The 25355-nt window shown below is 31.6% G+C and overlaps 1 protein-coding gene across 1 annotated transcript; it reads right to left on the bottom strand.

The window, feature by feature from the left end:
• Positions 1 to 2286: 2286 nt before the first annotated feature.
• LOC111715589 (glutamate receptor ionotropic, NMDA 2C) lies at positions 2287 to 24678 on the bottom strand (the record flags this gene model as incomplete). Its single annotated transcript, XM_023490952.1, has 15 exons — positions 24466 to 24678; positions 22769 to 23251; positions 22411 to 22534; positions 21915 to 21981; positions 21016 to 21090; positions 19507 to 19548; positions 19403 to 19433; positions 18901 to 18972; positions 16880 to 16991; positions 14584 to 14679; positions 10984 to 11072; positions 10009 to 10049; positions 8784 to 8907; positions 3060 to 3125; positions 2287 to 2387 (listed from the first exon to the last, which is right to left on the bottom strand). Coding segments are annotated over exons 1-15 (1736 nt in total), but the record flags the coding sequence as incomplete, so codon positions are not given.
• Between the last annotated feature and the right edge of the window lie 677 nt (positions 24679 to 25355).

Below are 25355 nucleotides of genomic sequence, written 5' to 3' on the forward strand. Positions count from 1 at the left end.
TTTCTCTGTTTAAAAAAATTGAGTTTTAGGCAAGGGTAAAGTACACCCAAACAGACAAGCCAAATTTATATATAGATGAATGCATTTATTTGTATGCTCATTATTCATTGATTTTCATTTTTTATTAATTAAATAAAAGTAGAAGAACTGTTAAACTCGAGAAATACATATTTAATATAATTGTTTTGTTCAGAGACCCAAGGTACTTTAGATCTTTAGTGGAGAATTGAAGAATTTTAAATTTAATTTTAGAACTTTTCAAATTTGAAGGAAAAATTAGATTATTTTCTTGAAAATTTTAAAATAAAATCTATTAGATTATATCCCCGCCGCTGCACACATTTTAATTTACAAATTAGGGATTTTTGTTGGCAAACTATGAGACTTAAACAATTTATGTTAGTCTTTCTACAAAATCTTACGACGAAATAAACTGAAATACCTAATACATGGTTTGTTTTTAATCGAACTTCGAGTTATGAAGATTAAAAAAATTAGCAATGTTGGCTTAGAAACATTTAACGTTTACTCTTTGAGATGAGAAATAGCTTGATTTGTTTTTCAGGTTTTTGGACATATACGGTCAACTTATAGCAATGGGAAGTTAGGAAAAAATCTAAACCATTGCCTTAAAAGAAACTGAACACTTGTGCCAAATTTTAAATTCAAAATCTCTATATCTTTGCAACTTGATGGTGTAAACCTTTGATATTTCAACAATTTACTATTTGATCCAGCAGAATTTGTAGGTGCAAAGAAACAGAGATGTGAAAAATAGAGTCTAAGACAAATAGGTCTGATCTATCAGCCATGAACGACAAAAGACGATCTTTGAATGAAGTGTTCGCGAAAAATGAAAAGGGGTTAGGGCTTACGGCGAAAAATAAGCGCTTTTGATCGCTACTAATCTTACTTCTATCTGTTGGGTCTATAAGGAGAAAATTGTTAAAAACTACTCATACTGAAAAACGTAGCATCCATACAAATTCAGAAAACTGCAGCATTCAACTCGGATCGTAAAAAAATCAATTTTATTCGAAACAAATCATATAGATATTACAACCAATAATCATCGATAATTTTTCGACGCATACATATATAATTAATTTTTCATAATATTTTCTATTTTTCATGATCTGATAGTTACTTTTGAAAACATTTATTCCTGTTACGAGGATTTTTGATAATGAAGACGATATTTTCATAGTTTCCTGAAATGTTCGAAAATCCAGCGCAAGCGAAATATTGTTAAAAAAATCAAAAATATTATTAAATAATATGAAATAATAAATTTATACGCATGCGTCGAAAAATAATCGATGATTATTGTTTGAAATATCTGAATGATTTGTTTGAAATTAAATTTAGTCATTTTTAACAATTTTTAATAAAAAATAAGAAAAAAAGAAAATATTAAGATTGAAGCAATGATATGCTAATTTCACTGTTGAACAAGAGGACGACATTTAAACAATCTTAATTTATCAAATGAAATGGATGTGGTCTGTGTTCATTAAAACCAATTGCTAAGTTTTATGTTCATTGGACTATATAGTGAATACAGTAGAATGGGAAGATTACATTATACAACAATAATTAAGAGTATTTTATATTGTAACAAAGCAAATAGTTGTGCTAAACAATTGTTAAATCACTAATTTTGTGAAATGGGTGTTTTTACACTACACAATTGCTGTGCCTAATGCTTATTTTACTTTAAAAATTATTACTTGATTCGAAAAGTCGTCTTCTATTTCAGAGTTTTCTGGTTAACACTGTTTAAACTATCAAACTGAGTCTGACCGTCATTTTATGGAATACACTTTAAATAAAATGTTAGAAGGTGGAAAAGAAAAAATGCCGCTTTACGGATGAATTTTTAAGGTTTGCGCCATCAGGTTTCATAGTTTATAATATTTATAGTTATTGATCAACTACAGTCCGCGGAAATAAAAATGTCCAAGGCAAGACGTATTGGGGGTTTTTCTGTTTAAAAAAATTGAGTTTTAGGCAAGTATTCAGTTCCTTTTCGTTTGGTAATCTGAGGAAAAACTGTGCAATACAGTTGTAAGAAATAAACAGTGAAATGTCTGTCGTCTAGTTTCATTCTTTTCTCTAGTATATTCGCCAACATTTTGAAATTTGAAATTGTTTCAACTATACAATATTTAGAGCACATCTATGGAAAATAAATCATTGATTGCAAAATCCCAAGCGATTAAAAGATTAAAAGAAGACGACAATAATTTCCTTGTTTTCTGGTCACCACTGTGTAATGGTACCCACCCTTCTTTAACCGCCTGGACCGCATGCTCTGATGTGTTAAAGATCAGTTTGTTGGACTTGATGTGGTCGTACACCTCGGCATGGTACTTCTGCAGGGTTACCTGAACGTCAACACTAGTTTAACAAAGGTTGTATTTAAGGATAGATATTCTGGATGCACTACAATGTAGGTAAATGTCGTCTTTATTTGCAATGACACTCTAAATCCTCATGACGTCACTGATACTTAATTAACAATCATCACAATTAACAAATATTGATATTGCTAACAAGTTTGAAGCTAAACAATGCAATTCTAATTCAAGTTTTCAATTTTTGAGTTCGTTTATACTTCGTGAGCCGCAAAATTTATTATTTTTAAAATAAGCAGTGACGTCATAAGAGGATTTAGAGTGTTCATTGCTATAACGGTCGTTTTTACCTACACTGGAGCACATCTAGAGTATATAACCTCATTAGACAAGGTTGTATTAGTTAACTCAGCTGAAAACTTTTAAAGGATTAAGTTGAACTCGTTCTCTATCAATCTAGAGATTTTATGCTTTCTTATTGGTCAAAGAAACATATTGTAGAATTATTTATTATTTTATCATCATTATTATTACCATCATTTTTAGCGTTATCAATATTAATATAATCAATATTATTATCGTATAAACATTACTATTATCATTGTTTTCCTTATTATCATTATTATCATATTGTTATCATCATTATCATTTTTACCATTATGATCATTATGATCATTATTATCATTATTATCATGTACTTACGTAAGCATGGGAGTAGGGTAGAGTGGTAAACTTGAGTGGAGGTTTATGGCTTTGAGGATTACTAATCTAAAAAGTGGAACCATAGATTAATAACAATACAGATAGAACACTAGAGGTCGTCTTTTCAAGGTTTAGGGGTTTTTCGTTCACAATAACCCTGAAAAAAGGCCCAATGGTGTTACACGCATAACGTTTTGAATTACAAGACAGGGAGAGAGCCTGTTCTAACTCCTTATATATACATATATATATATATATATACAAGGAGAAATCTAAAGTGGAAACTGTAGTACAAGGTATACTATTAAATGAGTTTTTCTTGTCTACATTGTATAATGAATATATATTAATATTTATTCATAACAATGTTATTTACTTTCGCAGTGCTATACAGTTTTTAGACAGAAAATCTTTTTTCGGAAGGATTCATAACTTTTCAAATAATTTTTTTTCCCAACCCAAGCCTTGGCCAAGTTAAAAAGACGAGAACCTTTGATATACATAACAAACTTAAACCCTAGATGTGCCAAATAATTTAGTTTTAGGTAATTTTATCAAATGTTTGTGCACTTGTTTTGATACAATTTCTAGATATTAAAAGCTTTACGACAAAGCAGAAATAAAAAATAGTTTTTTTTTCAAATTTAATTTAGTCATTACTGAAAAGATATTCTTGAAATATCCTAATTTATTTTAGAAAATCCGGGAATTAATTAAACTTTTAAGTAAAACACTATAATCTACATTTATTTTTAAACTGTAGCACGACAATTACTTACTGCTATAAATTATAAATTGAGCTCAAAGGCATGGATATACATAAAGTAGTAATCTCTGTTTGATGTTTAGATGTCCAATCATTACTCATGAAAGCTTGGACCGATTAGCCTCACCTATTTTTGATTGTGGAATTCGGGAGAACCACGTGAATGTTCTTAACTTGGTTTTGAGTTAAGTGGGTCGACATTTACAGGGAAAAATAGCTAAAATCCTAATTTACGACCAAGCGCGGGTAAACGGCGGGAGTAACTATGAGTACCCTGGGCAAAAATGGCTTCCCAAGTGCATGATAAAGTGCAGAATAAATAAAAAACATCTAAAAGATTTGTCGTAAAAAAGGGCGCAGCAAAAATATAGGAAGCTAAATCTATAAAGTTTCCATGGAGGACGATTTATATGATGAAAAATTGTTTTTGCATACCGATCTGCACATATCAAAGACTTGTTTTAAAAAAAAACCTTTTTAAGGGAACTGAGTTTTTGCCACAAATTATGATTCTACAATCGCCACATCTTTTCAACCTAATAGTGTAAACCTTTAATATTTCAAACTATTTGATCTAAAATGATTCATAGTTTGAAATATCTAAGGTTTCCGACATTCAAATGCAAAGCTATAGGGAGAAGAAAATCAGAGTTTTTGACAAAAACCAATTCCTTTTCGAGATTATTCCATTTATTACGGATATATTTACAATGTTTGCTCAAAGTGTTATCAAACATTTTTCAATATTTATTACTTCCCTCGTCGTTTATTCAATGAGATGTTTTTCATTTTCTTTGGGAGGTTAACAAACTAAATTCAGTTTTAAATTAAAAATAAATTTCAGATTTAAAACTATTTTTCTAGGATGTGATTTAATTTTGATAAGATCGCGATTGCATGTCAGTCTAAGGTTGTAAATAAACAAAGATAAAGGTTGCAACTTCATTTTTTTAATAAATCTAAAGACTTTATACCTCGCGGGTTTTCCTATCTGGAAATTACAGTTTTCTTCATCATTGCTTTTTTATGAAAATGTTACGGCGCAAAGTGACCTGAGGTCGGATCTTTTGAATGCGATGAACAGTATTTATCTGCAATTTCTAAACTCGATTATCAAGATGGAAATTTTTAAATCAAAACGATTAAGTACTGTTAATCTGTGATACAAAAGCTAACTTGTATATCTGAGAGCAAGGGCGGACTGAAAAATAAAAAAAAATATTTTAAATAACAAAAAAATCAAGCTAAAATTACTAGCTTTCATACCAAAACTACAAAATTTTCTAGCCCCCCTCGAAACCCCCTGCCTCACTCACTACGTTTCACACGGTGATCCTGAACCAAAAATGAAACACATCAGAATTTTTGGTTCCTATTTAGAGATTTTTTTGTGTACCTAAAAGATATCACCCCCCTGGCTGAGAAATCCTCTGTCGGACTCCGCCCCCGTAAACTGAGAGCTCAGAAATGATTTAACTCTAGGGATTAACAATATAAAGGGTTCCAACCCAATAACTCTTGTTTAAGGCACTATAAATGATTCACAAACTTATGTTGATAGTTAGAGCTACATTTTTTTAATGGAAGGATTGCCGGGAGAAGGGGTGAAGGGGGGGGGGGTAGGACATAGTGATTGGGTGTTTGCAAGCTCGATGGGAACTTTACCATATACTTCATAAAACTAACACTAAAAATATTTCAAAGATATCCATGTCAACTGTCTAGAGGAACACAAAAGTATAATTGAGTTTGTTAAAATGAAAGGGCAAAGTGTTGTGACACTTTAAAATCTTGAAAATTAATGCAATTTTTCAAAGCAGTCTGGGTCTGCAGGATGTCCCACATCTTTTCGGATCGTTTAAGGATGTAAATTAAGGTTTAGGGACCAATCAGAAAATTTAAAAAGAATGAATCATTTAAAAAATTGTAAAAGCCTAATATAAAAATTTGCGCGAAGAAACTACTAGGTTTTTAGATTATTATGTGCGTATTTCAGCGTTAAATCTTTGAGATAATCTTGTTATATCCAATTTGTGCCCGTCTTCAAGCTAATAGATCGTAAGACTTTTTTCATTATAAACATTATTTTCACAATATGTATTTTTTCTGGAAATATTGAGATTTTCATTGTTATCGATTCTTTGGAGACGGTTTTTGTGTGCTGAATATGTGAAAGCTGTAGTAATCTGGATCATTAGTTGGGGGAACAAATACCCTTCAAGTTCCGTCCCTGGTAGATTGTTGCTTAGCTTCTTCGAGTCACTCCTTTCTTTGAGTTCTACAAATCTATTATGATATAGCTAGGAACTATGGAAAGAGGAGGCTAACGGGAGGGAGAGAAAATGCAATTTTCTGATATGTATGCGAAACCTACGGAATTGCATATTTGCAAATTTGCATAAATTAGAAATTTTATTCTTTTCTTTATATTTATTCGTTTATGTCTTAATCCAAAAGATTTGGCTATTTGTATGTATAGATATATAAATATATATATATATATTTGTATGTATAGATATATAAAACCTACTTTATTTTTTATCAAAAATGATTGTTTAAAAACTACCCAACAAACTTAATATTTGAAATCAAACTATTTGCACAGAAAAACTGTTGTTGAAAGCATTTCCTAGTTTTTCCATTTCAAAAATTTTTGTTTGCACAACAGAAAATTTCCTGCACAAAGGCAATTTCTAGAAATATAATTAACCAAATTGTGTTTTAGTATAGGTATATATATCACTATAGTTTTAGTAGAAGTAAATATTTCCATTTACTGTTTTATCTCTAATTGGATAATGAGATAGATAGAAAGATAGATGTTACCGCCATGCTATTTCTATTGGTTCAGAATAGACACCAAACACATGGCTGAACCCTGATTGGATCAGGCACTACAATGGACTCGGCATACAGGAGTGATTATCTACCTTTGTTTTTGAGATGTCAATATTTAGTTTCTTTTGCACTTTTTAATTGGCTTCAAACCAAAGTAATAAGTTAAAATGTAAGGTAATGAATACACTATACAGTGATAAGCAGAAAACAGTGGAATTCTAGTCAGCAATTTTCTTTCTTTTTTTATCAAGAAATGTTGCAATTATTAATAGTTATAACTGAAATATTTTTTAAAATGTTCGACAATAGAAACTTTTGTGTTAATCTTAAACAATTGATCTCGATATCAGATGTGGGTACTTTTAAATTTGAGGATCAATGCTTGGTCCCTCGAATAAGTTATTCTTGCAAGGATATAGAAGATGGATAAGATGGTGATCAATGATGATCCCAAGATTCACAAGACATAAGTTCTGACTGCAGCAGGAAACATTTTTAGAAAGGATAAGATCTAGGGATGTTAACGTTTTCATTTTTTTTTTAAACGACGACGAAAAATCGAAAACGAAACGATCGTTTTTAAAAATGGTCGTTTTAAAACGATCGTTTTTAAAAACGATCGTATTTCAAAATGATCGTTTTAATAAAACACGTCGTTTCGTTAACGATCGTAAACGACGACCCTTCGTTAACGATCGTTTTCAAAACGAATAATAACCCAAGTTACAAATGGGAAAATCCTAAGGAACCTTTTATATAATCAAAAGCAAGAATAAATACGAAAACCGTTTCACTGTTTTCTAGTTACCACTGTATAGACAGGAAAGAATAAATTTTCCCTCTTATATTATAAAATAAAATACAAAAATAAGTTTTTAAGATAAGATAGATGAGAAGAATAATTTCTTAGTTCTATATTCTAGAAATGTCTTGGTTACAAACTAAGAAAGTTTATTCTTTTTACCAAATAATAATATAACAGAGGGGATTCTGAGAAGGATTTTATTAAGAAATCAAGAATTTAATTTAAACATTCTGGACAACTAATAATAGGGGGGAAAGGATAAAAGCTAGCTTCCGGTAACTTTAGAATAATATTGATTTAAATGTGGAAATAACATCTACTTTGTTTTACTCTACAGAGGTTTGCTCCATCACCATCACCGAATTTTAAATTTAAATGAGTCTTTTAACACATTTGAAGTGTTTATTCCAAATTGTTTTATTAATTAAGATCAGCTATGAAAATTGTTTATTCTTTTTTTAGAACTGGGTTGACTTTGAACTGTCGCAATGCCTTGGCCTTAAACTTTATCTTACTACCTCACGCATACATTATTGTAGCTCTAGACATAGAATTATGCGTGCACGAGAGTGCACATTTTGGATCACTCACGGTGTACTATGGTCAATTTGAGTTCGAACCGGACCAACCCCTTGTACCATCCTTAGTGACGCGCTATAAGTACTGGCCCGACCATATCCTATGCCGGCTCGTTTTCAACTTTAATGGCGCGGCCAGACTTTGACAGTACCCGGCCTATCATTGGTCCTATTTGACCCACCCCACTAGCTTATTTTATAGAGAACTGTTTATGCAAAGTCGACCAAGTGCCGCCTCTTTTATTCTCAGAGGATATCCATATTCAAAATAATAAATACTTCTGGTTTAAAAGGGACTGTTGACGCAATTTCTATTGACCCTGTTTAAAGAGTGGCTTGTCTATTTGCAACGATCCTCTTTAAACCATTTTCCAGTAACAAGAAGAGAATATCGTTTTTTTATCTTGAGGATAAATATATTTTTAAGTTCTAGCTTTCCGTCTCTTGGATTTTATCCACTTTAATCACCCCGCTCAATAAGTTAAATGATCCGTGCCGGTGCAGCCCATTGTACTGTCCCGTCAGGCTATTCAGTTTAAAGTCAACCAAGCACGTTTCATGCAAAAAAATGTAGCCTGGCAAAATCACAGTGTAATGGAGAAGCGATCGATGGAAATCATCATTTTTACAAAGAAAGTTAAGACTATTTTCTTAATTTCTGCACAAACAAAAGGTTTAAAGGGATACCGTCTTAATTCGTAACTACGTGTACAGTCCCTTTAAAGAAAAAGAATTACCCTTGAATCCGTGAGTCCGGTGAGGTCATGATATTCCTTCCGAGGAATCATGAACGCGGCAAGGTTCGCAGTGTAGATGGCAAGGAAGACGACTGCGAACAGTGCCCAAATACTCGACATAAACCTGGAAAAAATCTGTTAGTTGATGGATTAATTTTTTCCAGTTGAATTACAGGTCTTGCTAAGGCAATTCAGTAAATAATAATAATAAGATTTTTTGGGACAATATTTTGTTAGGACATTTTGTTCGGACAATTAGTAAGTATGTCTTGATGGAACAATTTAGAAAAAATGTTTTTGGGACAATTCAGTTAGTATGTTTGCTAGGACAATTTAGTGAGTATGTTCGTTGGGACAATTCAGTAAGTATGTTCGCTGCGACAATTTAGTGGGTATGTTTGCTAGCGTAATATTTTCTAAGACAAGTTAGTACGTACGTATGTTTTGTTGGCACAATTTAGTAAGTATGTTCGCTGTGCCAATTTAGTGAGTATAATTGCTGAGATACGCTAGTAAGTACAGTTTGTGTGGGCCATTTAGTAAATACATTTTATTAAGACAATTTAGTAAGTGTATTTTCTTGGGACACTTTAGATCGTTTTTAAACAAATCCCAACCCTACTCTCTAGCACTAGAATTATATCATTTCTTGGGACAACTTAGTAATAATATTTTGTTGGGATAGTTTAGTAAGCATATTTTCTTTGGTCAATTCAGTGAGAAAATTTTGTTGGGACAGTTTAGAATGTACATTTTGTTGGGACAATTTAGTAAGAATATTTTCTTGAAACAATTTAGTAAGTTCATTTTGTTGGGACAATTTAGTAAGTAATATTTTGTTGGGACCATTTAGTAAGTATATTTTCTTGGGACAATTCAGTAAGTACATTTTGTTGGGACAATTTAGTAAGAAAATTTTCTTGGGACAATTTAGTAAGTACATTTTGTTGGGACAATTTAGTAAGAATATTTTCTTGGGACTGTTAATAAAAAGAATAATCAAATAAAGAGGTTTTATGTTTGTTTCTATCAAATGTTGAGTGGGATTCCATCTCTTATAAGTTTCTGAAAACTAAAGTATTATGATGGATCGTTTAAATAAAAAAATAATCTTAATATTTTGATTTATAAAAAAACACTTTTCTCTCTTTATTTTACAAATACGCAATAGGAGGATATACATTCTTGGGAGAAGGGNGGGTTATGAATATAGATCTCTTTTTACCTAGATGTAAGTCCTCTAGGACAATCAACTTGAACAGAGGCCTAAAAAAATCTTAAAATTAATCAAAGGAACTGAGTTTTTGCAACAAACTCAAATTGTTAAATTCTATATCTTTACAACCTGATGGTTAAAACCTTTAATATTTCAAACTTGGATTATTTGATCCAACAGAATTCAAAGTTTGAAATATCAAATGTCTACAATATTGGGTTGTAAAGATATAGGGATTAGAAAATCAGAGTTTGTGGCAAAAACTCAATTCCTTTACAACTTGTGTTAGATGTTGAAATAATTCTCTTGCATAATCCTAAAAAATAAATTTGCTTAATAACCAAGATAAATGTAAAGAATGAATTTTGAACTAAGGAATCTAAAAGAAACTTCCATAAAATGAATAATGTGTACGAAACTTTCTAGCAGGAATGTAAACAAAGCTTAGCCTGGCAGTACTGTGTGTGTGTTTAAAATTGCAGTACACTTTGGGAGTTCCTGTTATACTCCTTGCTAGACACTCCAACAGCTTTGTTTACAGTATTCCTACAAGTTTATTGTAAACAAATCTCAAATCAAATAAGATCAAATATATATTTTTGTCCATGGCTTATATAACATATAGAAAATAAAATATGTTTAAAGCATATTGGACCGAATATGATGACATTTGTTGAGGGAACCCATGGATACCCTCTTCCCCCGTTACCCCACGGGAACCCATGGGTTCACTTAAAAAAATTCAGCAAAGGTCCAGCAGGTTGGCCAGCTATAGCTAAACTGCTAAAATATATGTAATATAAAAACAAATATACAAACATTTGTTAGCTGGCCAAATTGGCAGATTTTTTTTCATTTAAAATTTCTAGTGTTTTTGAAATTCCAAGGGCAAAGCGCCGGACACTTCAGTTGTGTACATACAACTACACTGTACAGTGTACAGTTATAAATTATCAACTATTGAAAATATTTCGTTCTGTGTACCTGGAACAGTACTGCACAGACCAACCAGTAGGTTCGGAACAAGGAGAACCTATGTCCAGTTTTAGTTGGTAGAACCTTCATATCATATCCTGTAATATTTTAGTTTGTAGAACCTTCATATCATATCCTGTAATATTTAGTTGGTAGAACCTTCATATCCTGTAATATTTAGTTGTAGAACCTTCATATCATATCCTGTAATATTGTAGTTGGTAGAACCTTCATATCCTGTAATATTTAGTTGTTTTAGCTGGTAGAACCTTCATGTCCTGTAATATTTAGTTGGTAGAACCTTCATATCCTGTAATATTTAGTTGTAGAACCTTCATATCATATCCTGTAATATTTAGTTGTAGAACCTTCATATCATATCCTGTGATATTTAGTTGGTAGAACCTTCATATCATATCCTGTAATATTTAGTTGTAGAACCTTCATATCATATCCTGTAATATTTAGTTGGTAGAACCTTCATGTCCTGTAATATTCAGTTGTAGAACCTTCATATCATATCCTGTAATATTTAGTTGGTAGAACCTTCATATCATATCCTGTAATATTTTAGTTGGTAGAACCTTCATATCCTGTAATATTTTAGTTGGTAGAACCTTCATGTCCTGTAATATTTTAGTTGGTAGAACCTTCATATAATATCCTGTAATATTTAGTTGTTAGAACCTTCATATCATATCCTGTAATATTTAGTTGGTAGAACCTTCATATCATATCCTGTAATATTTTAGTCGTAGAACCTTCATATCATATCCTGTAATATTGTAGTTGGTAGAACCTTCATATCCTGTAATATTTAGTTGGTAGAACCTTCATATCATATTCTGTAATATTTAGTTGTTAGAACCTTCATATCATATCCTGTAATATTGTAGTTGGTAGAACCTTCATATCATATCCTGTAATATTTAGTTGTAGAACCTTCATATCCTGTAATATTTAGTTGTAGAACCTTCACATCCTATCCTGTAATATTTTAGTTGTAGAACCTTCATATCCTATGCTGTAATATTTAGTTGTAGAACCTTCATGTCATATCCTGTATTATTTTAGTTGTAGAACCTTCATATCCTATCCTGTAATATTTAGTTGTAGAACCTTCATATCATATCCTGTAATATTTAGTTGGTAGAACCTTCATATCATATCCTGTAATATTTAGTTGGTAGAACCTTCATATCCTGTAATATTTAGTTGGTAGAACCTTCATATCATATCCTGTAATATTGTAGTTGTAGAACCTTCATATCATATCCTGTAATATTGTAGTTGTAGAACCTTCATATCATATCCTGTAATATTTAGTTGTAGAACCTTCATATCATATCCTGTAATATTTAGTTGTAGAACCTTCATATCCTGTAATATTTAGTTGGTAGAACCTTCATATCCTGTAATATTTAGTTGGTAGAACCTTCATATCATATCCTGTAATATTTAGTTGGTAGAACCTTCATATCATATCCTGTAATATTTAGTTGTAGAACCTTCATATCCTGTAATATTTAGTTGGTAGAATCTTCATATCATATCCTGTAATATTTAGTTGTAGAACCTTCATATCATATCCTGTAATATTTAGTTGTAGAACCTTCATATCATATCCTGTATTATTTTAGTTGTAGAACCTTCATATCCTATCCTGTAATATTTAGTTGGTAGAACCTTCATATCATATCCTGTAATATTTAGTTGGTAGAACCTTCATATCATATCCTGTAATATTGTAGTTGTAGAACCTTCATATCATATCCTGTAATATTTTAGTTGGTAGAACCTTCATATAATATCCTGTAATATTTAGTTGGTAGAACCTCCATATCATATCCTGTAATATTGTAGTTGTAGAACCTTCATATCATATCCGGTAATATTTTAGTTGGTAGAACCTTCATATAATATCCTGTAATATTGTAGTTGGTAGAACCTTCATATCCTGTAATATTTAGTTGGTAGTGTAGCGCCCCTGTTGGGGTCCAGGAAACACAACTAGATGATACAACTAGATGATAACTAGTTGTCCTAATCCCAGTTTTTATCAAGTCACCAACTGGTTGAAATTCGGGTGCATAAACTCGATTTAAACTCGACTTTTTGAATTCCGTTTCTGTGTCAATATTTTCACGAAACCTCAACTTTACAAAAATGTATTTTTAAGTGAGAATTTAGTAATTAGAATCAATGTCAGTAACTTCTTGATTTTTTGATAAAAAGAAGTTCAACTTAGACAGTCTTGTAACAGGTTTAACGGTAAGTTAATACAGTATAACATATATGATTGGGTGAATTTGTGAAGAAAAATACTGGATTGGATTGGTGATATGTGGGTGATATCACCTGGATGATATGTGGGTGATATCACCTGGATGATATGTGAGTGATATCACCTGGATGATATGTGGGTGATATCACCTGGATGATATGTGGCTGATATCACCTGGATGATATGTGGTTGATATCACCTATCATCTATAAGATACCATCTAGATATCACGCACATATCATCCAGATATCACCCACATATCATCCAAATATCACCCAAATATCATCCAGATATCATCCATATATTACACATATCATCCAAATTCTTACTTATCCATGCTTATTAGCAACCCGCTTAAGTAGAACCTTGATATCATATACTCAATTCAAACTGTACAAAGCAAATTGTGCAATTTTAACATATCTAAGGTTTTTACAACATACGATGTATTATAAAGGGTGTCCCAATTTTTTAAAACAATTTTTCAAATAGAAAACTTTGAAATTACTGCTCCAATTTTGGTGCTATAACCTATAAAGTTGAAGTTCAGCGATGGAAAATGGTTATATAGATTTAGAAATTGTTCTTATTGGAAAAATAATTATGATAAAAGCTCTATTCGAGTTTTTTTGGTACACCCTGTACATGTAAGTAGAAATATAGGTTGACAAAAATTTGTAATCAATGTGAGCAATATTATTCTAAAGGTTAGAGGGATAGGGTTTATGTACACATTTTACTGTGATCTGATAGAACTGTTTTGAACTGTAGTTTTATCACGAAAGTTCTGAATTCAAATGAAATAACTTTCATTTTCAAGTTTAAACATAGAAAAATTATATAAAGTAAATTAAAATAAATATTTAGAAAGAGAAATTCATAATTCATAAATTCGAAAATGAAGGAATGGGGAGGGTTTAATTTTATTAGGTAATTAACATTTCACTGGTTTATATTATCAAATTCTCGCTGTTGAGTCAAATAGATTAAAAAAATAGATTAGATTAAATATTTTACTTAGAATTATAAATAAGTTATAATTTTATATATAATTTATAACACTATTATTTTAGTTTATAGTGTTATACCTATTTTGGACAGACATTTCCCTTTATCCAGAAGGTTTCAGATTTTTTAGATTTTATTTTGTTCCGTGCTTTAGCCAGGTACACAATATAATTAAGGAATAAAAAAATGAACAAAAGAATACAGGATAATCCGCAAATTTTTCATTGGTAATGTCAAAAATGATTTAAAAAATAATGACTTGCAGAAAATAGAGAAAATTCTTTATAGATTGTCAATCAATGAATCAGTTTGTTTACCTGCCGGAGAAAGCCACTCGAAAATAAAAATGGAGAGCGCGGCAGCCTGTACAGCAACCAACACCACCAGCATCCACGAGTTTATGTCAAATGGTTCTAAACACAATTTTTATTAAAATTACCAATATTGCACGTAGTGAAGAAAACCGGTTTTGAAACGTACATACTGTATGGTTCACTGTTCAGTCTTTAGAAAACCGAGCAGCGGATAAGTTAAGATATTTGGATATTATTTTGACCGAGCGATAGCTGTAATTTACTTTTTCGAGAAAATGGGTCTTAATTTACTTTTCCTTAAATTTATATGGAGACCAATCAAGATATTGGAGACCAATGGAGACCATTTAGCGGGATTTGATGTGTTTTTGAGTTTGTCAATTTTCTATGGAGACCAACGGAGACCATAGTGGAGACCAATGGAGACCATTTATCGGGATGTTTTTTTATTTTAAATTAGAGTGGTTTGTAACCAAATTTTTGTAATAATTATATGGAGACCAACGGAGACCAATGAAGATATTGGAGACCAAAGGAGACCATTTATTGGGATATATTTTATTTCAATTAGAGTGGGTTGTAAAAATTTTTAAAAAATTTTTATGGAGACCAACGAGATGCAAACATTTAGGGGTAAGAAAATCAGAGTTTAACAACTCAGTTCCTTTCTATTCTACAAAATGATTAAAATCTGAAAGGAAAGCTGCTATGTTTTGTCAAAATCTAAAATATATATATTAAAAATAAATAGTTCAATTTGTCTTTTCACTTGAACGAAAATTGAATTCTGATGAAAAAAGTTGAAAGTAAATTCTCCTAAAATAAAAGTGTTCGATGAAGTTTCCTTGGAGTTAGGTCGAGCACAGCTTGTGACTAGAGTAGACTGCTAGGTGGAAAGACTAGAGCTAGTCGCGTTATTCATTTTTGAAACAATTCCCGTTTTTTCTTTTATTATTTTGAGCTATAGTTTTGCTCTGTAAATTTATCATTAATTATCAATTTGTTAAAATAGTTAAATTATATTTGGATACAAAAACGATTGCAAAAGAAGGTCTATTTCTAAAACTCTTTTTAATATAGACTTTTCTCCCCAAACAACTTTAATGTTATGGTTCAAAATTCGTTTAATTCATTTCATTAATTTTGTACTAATTTCTTAATTTTCCGATCAATGAAATGTTTTCTATAAAGTTCCCAGCCCTGATTCTAAACGCTTTCAACTTACCAAATTAAACAATTCCCCAGATTTAATACAAAACTATTAATCTTAAACGGGGATAATAGATTTTGCTAAACTATTTTCTCTTTCACTTTTTTAAAACAAAATCAAGTGATACAGTTTTGTAAATTTAATATATAATGAAAGTCAGCAACATTTCGGTAAACTTTGTTGAAACTCTTAATCATTCGGCGGATTTAATAGATTCTTAATACGTCATCCTTTTGAAATTATAGTTTAGATATCCCATGGTTGAAACCCGAAAGGAATAACTTCAAAAGAATTGAGTCTTTGTCACAAACTCAAATTTTCTAATCACTTTGCAACCTGATGGTGTAAAACTTTAATATTTTAAACTTAGATTATTATTTATAGCTTAACATATCTAAGGTATACAACATCGGTTGCAGAGATGTAGAGATTATACAATCAGAGTTTGTGACAAAGACTTAATTCCTTTAATTACTTGTACATATCCATCAAATTCAAAAGTATATACATATCAAGATCAAACGTTGTGAATAAGTGTAATTTATCTTAAACCAAAGTTCTGACCTATGAACATCTTCTGAAATATATCCGTTATATCAAAAATTTAATATCAAGAAATTTTCTGGATACTGCAGTACTGTACTGCAGTGTATATACAGTGTACAGTGCACCCAAGGAATTGAGTTTTAACCACAAACTCAAATTTTCAATCCCTATATCTTTGCAGCCTAATGGTGTAACCCTTTGAGATTTCAAACTTAGATTATTTGATCTAACAGAATCGGGACTATAAAATCAGAGTTTGTGGCAAAGACTCAATTCCTTTAGAACAGAATATCGTCATGAAACCCGGTGTCGGAACCCGGGTTTCGTTAATATGTTTAGTCAATTTTGTAAATATCAAATGTTTTGTTTATAATATTATTTAATATAATTAGTCTCATAGTTTTTACATTCTTACATTAATAGCTATACAAATGTATAGACCCTCAAAAAAGTAAACTCAAGAGTTTCATTCAACGATACTTTTTTAAATGTCCGGCTCTGAGTACACTGTACACTGTACACTGGGCAGCCCCGTGATCTAACCTAAGAAAGCTGTTGGAGAGATAATCCCAGTTCTTTTTGCAACAACAATTGCAATCCCAGATTCCAGGAAGGGAACAGTAAAATCAACATCCTTCTCACGTTCTCGGCTTATCTTAATACAAATTTTTTTTCAACGTATTCATTTATAGTGAGACCCATAAATCTGTCCAAGAAACATGCAATTGACCTAATTTTCAACAGAGCATTGTAAAACTGCAACAATATAAACTCGTCTATCTTTTTTTACTGAATAAAGCCCTCGCAACTCTTTCATGAACTTTTTATATGGACATATCTACAGTTTCAGTTTTTCATATTGTTCATAATCAAATATCTACTAGTTGAAGTGTCCGGCGTTGCCCGTGACATACCTCGGTTACCCCCCAGGGGTAACCATGGGTTTCCTAAAAATATCAGCCAATTCGGTCCAATAGATATATGAGCGAAGAGCTATATTGGCTTTCTTACAAATAACAATTGGCAATTAAACATTTTTTTCATTTTGATTGGTCATAAATCTTCTCTGGGGTATGTAAAATCCAACACAGAATTGTGAACCCATCGGAATCGGTTCAGCCGTATTGACGTTAATTGGATTTAAACAAACAAATTATTCAAGCCAAATAAATAAATATCTATAAATATAAATATTGTAAAAATAAAAAATATATACTCAACCTTACCAATTCAGGATATTTTGGGGTAATTTTAATTCAGTTTGGGGCAAATTTGTGTGTGGAAAGTCTTAAACTACATTTCAGGGGCAAATTTGATTTTTTGGGGACAATTTTTTTAGTTGGGGGCAATCTTAAATCTTTGTTTTTTGGGCAAATTTTATTTTGAGGAACTTCTTTAGTTTTTTTCAATTTGTGTATGGGAAATCTTAAATCTTTATTTTTGGGTAAAATTTTTTATTTAATCTTATAAAAAAACAAAGGTTTACAAATGTTAAAAAAGGGGGCAAATTTAAGTCTGGTGGTGAGTGTTATTTAAAATTCTTTTTAAATGCCAAGAACAATAGCTATTTTTGAACCTATATGGACCCCTGTTAAGGACTTCTTCCCCCCCCCCTACAGGGGAGTGGCAAGCCTTCATAAGGGGGGCTTGCCCCACCCTTAATCAGGCTATGGAGGGTTTTTTCTTACATTGCAACCCCTTCCGCCTGGAAAAAGGTAGTTTCTCGTATTTTTTTTTATAACCTTCAGTTCGTAAATTCGATCAAAAAGTTAATGTAATTTCGAAGTGCTTTGGTAAGAAGTCGTTAAACTACGTGGAGATGGTTCAACCACATAATTGTAATGCCTGGTTCACTTAAAGTAGTTCTAAAATCTTAAACTATCCTACAGTATAACCAAGAACCGAGTTCTGTTTCCGCCAATAGATTAATGAATCCCAAAGGAATTGAGTCTCAGGCCCAAACTCAGATTTTCTAATCCCCATATCTTTGTAACCCAATGTCGTAGACCTTAGATATTTCAAGCTATGAATTCTGATAAATCAAATAATCAAAGTTTGAAATATCAAAGGTATACGCCATTTAGTTGTTAAGATATAGGGATTAGAAAATTTGAGCTTGTGACAAAGACTCAATTCCCTTGCGGCGCTATGATTGGTAGGAACTGTTGTCGAATTTTTTTGCATCAGCTGACCTTACATTAGGGTTTTTTTAAAATCTTAAATCTGATTTGAGCCAATAAGCAAATGAAAAGTATTTAAACTTGTGGTAGGTAGTTTAGCGATCTCTCTCCAATTCATTAAATTTGGTTCCTGGTAAACTTATAATACCTTGAGAGATGATAAAACCATATCAGTTTTCTTATTCACCAACACTCCCATCAAACCATTCCACTTTCCATTCTAGACATTAGAAACTTGTTTAATCACTTTCTCTTCAATTAAGAAGAATCATAAACATCTGAAAAACCAGATTTTTTGGAATAATGAATATATTAATAAATATGGAAAAAAGAATTCAAACTTCTTTGCTAAACTTGCGATGGTTCCTGGTAAACTTATAATACCTTGAGAGATGATAAAACCATATCAGTTTTCTTATTCACCAACACTCCCATCAAACCATTCCACTTTCCATTCTAGACATTAGAAACTTGTTCAATCACTTTCTCTTCAATTAAGAAGAATCATAAACATCTGAAAAACCAGATTTTTTGGAATAATGAATATATTAATAAATATGGAAAAAAGAATTCAAACTTCTTTGCTAAACTTGCGTAACTTTCAAAATGTTACAATTTTTTTTTAATTTGGTAGCGGGTCTACAGTCTACACAAATATTTTGTTTGGCATTTTTTAATCCGGTAGCGGGTCTACATACAGTCTACGCGCAGAGATTTAGTTGGGCAGAAAAACGTAGGTAGCCATGGGTTGTGAAAAACTCAACAATTTGTTAAAAGTTTCTTTTTCAGCAATTGTAACTTACTAAGAAAGGGATGTAAATTCTGTATAAAAAAAAATCCAATCTTAGAAAATATAGAATTTTAGGAATTTATTTAATAAAATTACCTCCAGGGTTCCCCACTTTGGATCATCCACTCTACGCATCACAGCAATATTAAATACATTAAACAGTATTTTTTTATTTTGTAAAATAGTTGTTATATGCGTTCCTGATAAGATCATAGTTAAAGCCAAGATCATCCTCAAACTTTCTGAAACAAGATATATTTAGTCAAATTTAGAACACAACGAAACCAAAAATGAATAAAATAACCATTTTCTGTCTTTTGATTGAATGATCTTTTTCTGCAGCAGAAACAAAGGAGGAAGTTGTGAGAATTTAAAAAAGAAAACGACGATATCTTTCTTATTTGTGATCAGATTAAAGTTTAAAGGGAATCGTTGTATATCGGGGAATATGTATAGTGGAAATATTTTTTTTGACCTAAAAAACTCAAAAAGGGTCAAAATTAATGACTAAAGACTAAAAAACTAGATTTTAAACTAAGATGGATATTTTGTCTGTTTTGCATTATGTTTTCTTTCCCTTAAGTGCTAATGAGAACCATTTGCATCAAAACAGAAAAATGGAGTATTTGACAAAATGTATTACTAAAAATTCTTTAGTTACGAATGGCCAGTACTTATTTTTTAATACAGAGAAAGTAAAGAATGTAAATGCCTGTGAAGATCAAGAAAAGCTCAAGTATGAAAATCTTCAGTTTTCCCAAAACTAAAATTCTAAAATAAATCCCCTACAAGCTTGATGAGTCCAAACCAGCCTCTCCTAAACCTGACCATATTTTATATATAATTCAATTTGTCTCCATGTTACTTTTAGCTGTACGATGGTTCATTAGAATCATTAATCTAATTAAAGAAGGGAAAAGGATAAGCTTCTCAAAATACAAAAATTTATTTAAACCCTATCATTTCACAAGACAGGATAGAAATGAAAATAATATTTGTAAACAAAATTAGATTTTAAGCCAATTTTCTACTTTTTTTATTCTCTATCTAACACTTATTAATGTTTCACACCAAGAATATATTCTATATTCGTATTCAATATATTCATAAAGATATATATTTACAAAGAATATAGTTTCAAAATTTTTATTTCCATTTTGCACTGTTCAAACATTTATCAATTTAATATTCAGTGGTTGTGTAAAATAATTTAATATTCAGTGATTGTGTAAAATAATTTAATATTCAGTGATTGTGTAAAATAATTTAATATTCAGTGATTGTGTAAAATAATTNTTTAATATTTTAGAGTTCAATGGTTGTGTAAAATAATTTAATATTCAGTGGTTGTATAAATTTAATATTCAGTGGTTGTGTAAAATTTGTAAATTCAATTACTCGTGAGGGAGAGATCAAAAAAGCAATATTAAATAATAATAAAATTAGAGATAGCGGCCAAATTAAAGTAAAAAAGGTTAAATGTTAAATATGATGAAATAAAAAATTTAAGAACCCCGAAAAATTTAGAACAAATAATAGAAATTAAAATAAGGTGGTTACCTAAACAAGTCAATAAGATGGTTACCTGAGCAAGTCAATAAGATGGTTACCTGAGCAAGCCAATAAGATGGTTACCTGAGCAAGTCAAGCAAGTCAATAAGATGGTTACCTGAGCAAGCGTTACCTGAGCAAGTCAATAAGATGGTTACCTGAGCAAGTCAATAAGAAGACCAGAGCAGCACATTCTTGTCAAGGTTTCATTCTCAGACTTTTCATTTTCAACACTAAACATATTGTAGGAAGCGTGGGAGACACCTAGCTTCTTGTGAATAAAGGAAGCCAGGTATACATCTAGCTTCTAGTTTAATAGGAAATCAGGTATACATCTAGCTTCTAGTTCAATAGGAAGCCAGATATAAACCTTCTCGTGAAATAGGGAGCCAGGTATAAACCTTCAAGTTCAATAGGAAACCAGGGATACACCTTCTAGTTAAATAGGAAACCAGGGATACACCTTCTAGTTAAATAGGAAACCAGGTATAAACCTTCTAGTTAAATAGGAAACCAGGGACACACCTTCTAGTTAAATAGGAAACCAGGTATAAACCTTCTAGTTAAATAGAAAACCAGGGATACACCTTCTAGTTAAATAGGAAACCAGGGATACACCTTCTAGTTAAATAGGAAACCAGGGATACACCTTCTAGCTAAATAGGAAACCAGGGATACACCTTCTAGTTAAATAGGAAACCAGGGATACACCTTCTAGTTAAATAGGAAGCCAGGTATAAACCTTCTAGTTAAATAGGAAGCCACCTTCTAGTGAAATTGGAAAACAGGCATAAACCTTCTAGTTAAATAGGAAACCAGGGATACACCTTCTAGTTAAATAGGAAACCAGGGATACACCTTCTAGTTAAATAGGAAACCAGGGATACACCTTCTAGTTCAATAGGAAACCAGGGATACACCTTCTAGTTCAATAGGAAACCAGGCATACACATTCTAGTTAAATTGGAAGCCAGGTATACACCTTCTAGTGAAATAGGAAAACAGGCATAAACCTTCAAGTTCAATAGGAAACCAGGTATACAAGAATGAATCTTACCTTCTAGTCAGGCAGGCCACTCCCCGGTTCATAGAACATCGTCCAGACACAGGATCCGGCTCAGATACTAGATAGATAGATAGTTAGATTCACAAATTAGATAGATTCATAGATAGACACATAGATGGCAGAGGCCGAATTTAAAGAATTTAAGTCGTGGCTTAAATCTGCCAAAACCCGGTTTAAATTGAGCGTCGGCTTAAATCTTGAAACATTTGATACATTTTTAAGTGAAACCAACCATAATTAAACCACGGCTTAAATTTAAACCGCGGCTCAAATTCTTTAAATTCGGCCTCCTCCCTAGACCCTACTTGTTCTGATTAAACTGAACATTTTCTGATTTATTGTCTACTTTTTTTCGCGACTAAATTCTACTTTTTTCTGATTTGACCTACATTTTCTAAAAAAAAAGACTTTACCGAATGAAACCCTACTTTACTCGATTAAATCCTACTTTTTCCGATTAAGACCTATTTTTGCCAACAATACTTACCAATGATAAAAGGAGGTTCTTCCAGGAAAGTAATTTTCATTGAGAACTTCTCTGGGACTCCCTGTTTTCCATAAAATCTACTTTTTCTTTTAACAGAGTTGATGAATCTTGAAACATAATTTATCTGTCAAAAACATATTTTTCTCACACAATACCAACATCATATAGATATATATCTGATGATATACTAAACACCAAATAGTAACTGATAAAAACCGAAAATTTGGCCGTTTTTTTTTTTACAAAAAGAAATAACACATTGAAATTTGTAATTTAGTAAATATAGAAGAGTGGCAAGAACGTGTCCAACAAATTATTTTGATGAATTGATGATATTATAAATACACTCTTCCTTTACCCTATTGTCCTTTCCTTCATTCATCCTCCCATTCATTCCATTCTTCCTTCTCTCATTCATCCCATTTTTCCTTCTCTCATTCATCCCATTCTTCCTTCTCTCATTTATCCCGTTCTTCCTTCCCTCTTTCATCACATTCTTCCATCCCTCATTCATCCCATTATTCCCTCTTTCATTCATCCCATTCTTCCTTCCCTCATTCATCCCATTCTTCCTTCTCTCATTCATCCCATTTTTCCTTCTCTCATTCATCCCATTCTTCATTCTCTCATTCATCCCATTCTTCCATCCCTCATTCATCCCATTCTTCCTTCCCTCATTCATCCCATTCTTCCTTCTCTCATTCATCCCATTCTTTCTTCCCTCATTCATCCCATTCTTCCTTCTCTTATTCATCCCATTCTTCCTTCCCGCATTCATCCCGTTCTTCCTTCCTGCATTCATCCCGTTCGTCCTTCCTGCATTCATTCCGTTCTTCGTTTCCTTTTTTAAAATTAAATTTTTTTCTTTATCTCACCCCCTCTCTCCAGTTCATACTGCCTTGATTTTTATTCTTTAGAAAGAATAACGATAAGTTGTTAAATACTGAAATATAAAAATAACAACCTGAAAATTAAATAAGGTCATCTGTCTAAAAATATAAAGTATAAGTAATCTCTATTTGTGGGTTTGTATGTAAGATCATAACTCAGGAACCCCTAAACCGATTTGCCTCATATTTTTATTTGGAAACTCTGTCGAACCACGGGAAATGTTTTTAGCTAGGTTTAAAAATATTTAGTTGAATAGATTGACTCTTAATAAGAAAATTTTGTTCCAAGGCAAAGTTGGGTTCCCAAGCTAGTAGCTTTATTTAATGATTAAGAATAAGGTGCAGGAAATTTTTAGATTAGAAAAAAGATTTAAAAACTTCCGTAATATTCCCTCTATTGTATATAAACTTAAGTCACATTTTCAGGTTACCCCCCCACCTTATCTGTCTAATGGTATCCAGAGTCTCTAAGATACGAGTCCAATTTTGCTGATCAAACTTAGTTTTTGCTGAGCAGAGAGAATTATACTAATCTTTAAACCTTTTCTATTCAATATTTATCTTATCTTCCAGACCATATTTTATCCTTGCCATATTTTATCCTTCCCATATCTTATTCATCCCATATCTTAACCACTCTTCCCGTATCTTATCCATCTATTGTTCTTTCCATACATTCGTTATCCAGATATTGAGCTCTCCGGGTTTCTCGGCATTGTAAAAATCATAGAATTCATCAATGTGTGTTTAACCCTTGCAAATGTATATTTATGTGCCTAATAAAATATTAATTTATTATTTATTTATTTATATCTTAACCCACCCTTCCCATATTTTATCCATCTATTGTTCTTTCCATACATTCTCTATCCTATATCTTAACCCACCCTAGCTTCCCATATCTTATCCACCTTTCAATTCCCATAACTTCTTTATCCAATATCTTACCTACTCTTTACATATCTTCTCCGTCTAGCATTTTCTCCATACCATATTTTAACCACTCTTCCCATATCTTCTCCATCTAGTAATTTCTCCATACCTTCTTCCTCCCATATCTTACCCTCTTCCCATGTCTTCTCCATCTAGTATTTTCCCATACCTTCTTCATCCCATATCTTAACCACTCTTCCCATATCTTCTCCATCTAGTATTTTCTCCATACCTTCTTCATCCCATATCTTAACCACTCTTCCCATATCTTCTCCATCCAGTATTTTCCCATACCTTCTTCATCCCATTTCTTAACCACTCTTCCCATATCTTCTCCATCTAGTATTTTTCCCATACCTTCTTCATCCCATAACTTACCCACTCTTCCCATATCTTCTCCATATAGTATTTTTCCCATACCTTCTTCATCCCATATCTTATCCATCCTGTACCATCTTTGTTCTATTTAAATGTCAACTTCTTCTTTATCTGCATATATCAAAGCTTCCCATCCCTGAACTATATACATATCTTATCTTTCCCATACATTTTATCTCTATACAAATATATTATTCTTTTCTACACCTTCCTATCCCGTAAATCGTTTATATAAAGTCTCCAAGGTATAATCAAGAAATAATGAATTCTTTATTGTTATTGTTATTATATCCCCCTTATACATTTTTCTTCTTTCTTTACTAATTGAGATCCAGGATAATAGAGGCTGCTTTATTATCTGGATATTATTAGCATCCAAGGGCCAAATTTAATGAATTTGAGCTACTTCACTGAACTACCAACTGCCAGTTCAAATTTGAACCATTAATTCAAACATAAAAATTAAGGAAAAATTTGATTCGGAGATTCAAATTTGAACCGACCGTAGGCAGTTTAAATTGTTTAATTTTGGTCCTAGGATATCTTAATTAGAAAGTAGATAAGATAAAGTAGAAATCTCTGTTTATTTGTTTGTATGTCCAATCATAACTCATGGACTGATTTGCCTCAAATTTTGATTGAGGAACTCGATGTTCTTAGCTTGGTTTAACAGTTTCAATCTGTTCAATCTGCAAAGTGGGTTCCCATCAATGCAAGTGTTAATTTAAGTTTAATTATCTTTTG

Source organism: Eurytemora carolleeae, unplaced genomic scaffold, assembly GCF_000591075.1.
Source record: "Eurytemora carolleeae unplaced genomic scaffold, Eaff_2.0 scaffold1823, whole genome shotgun sequence".
NCBI classification, from domain to species: domain Eukaryota; kingdom Metazoa; phylum Arthropoda; class Copepoda; order Calanoida; family Temoridae; genus Eurytemora; species Eurytemora carolleeae.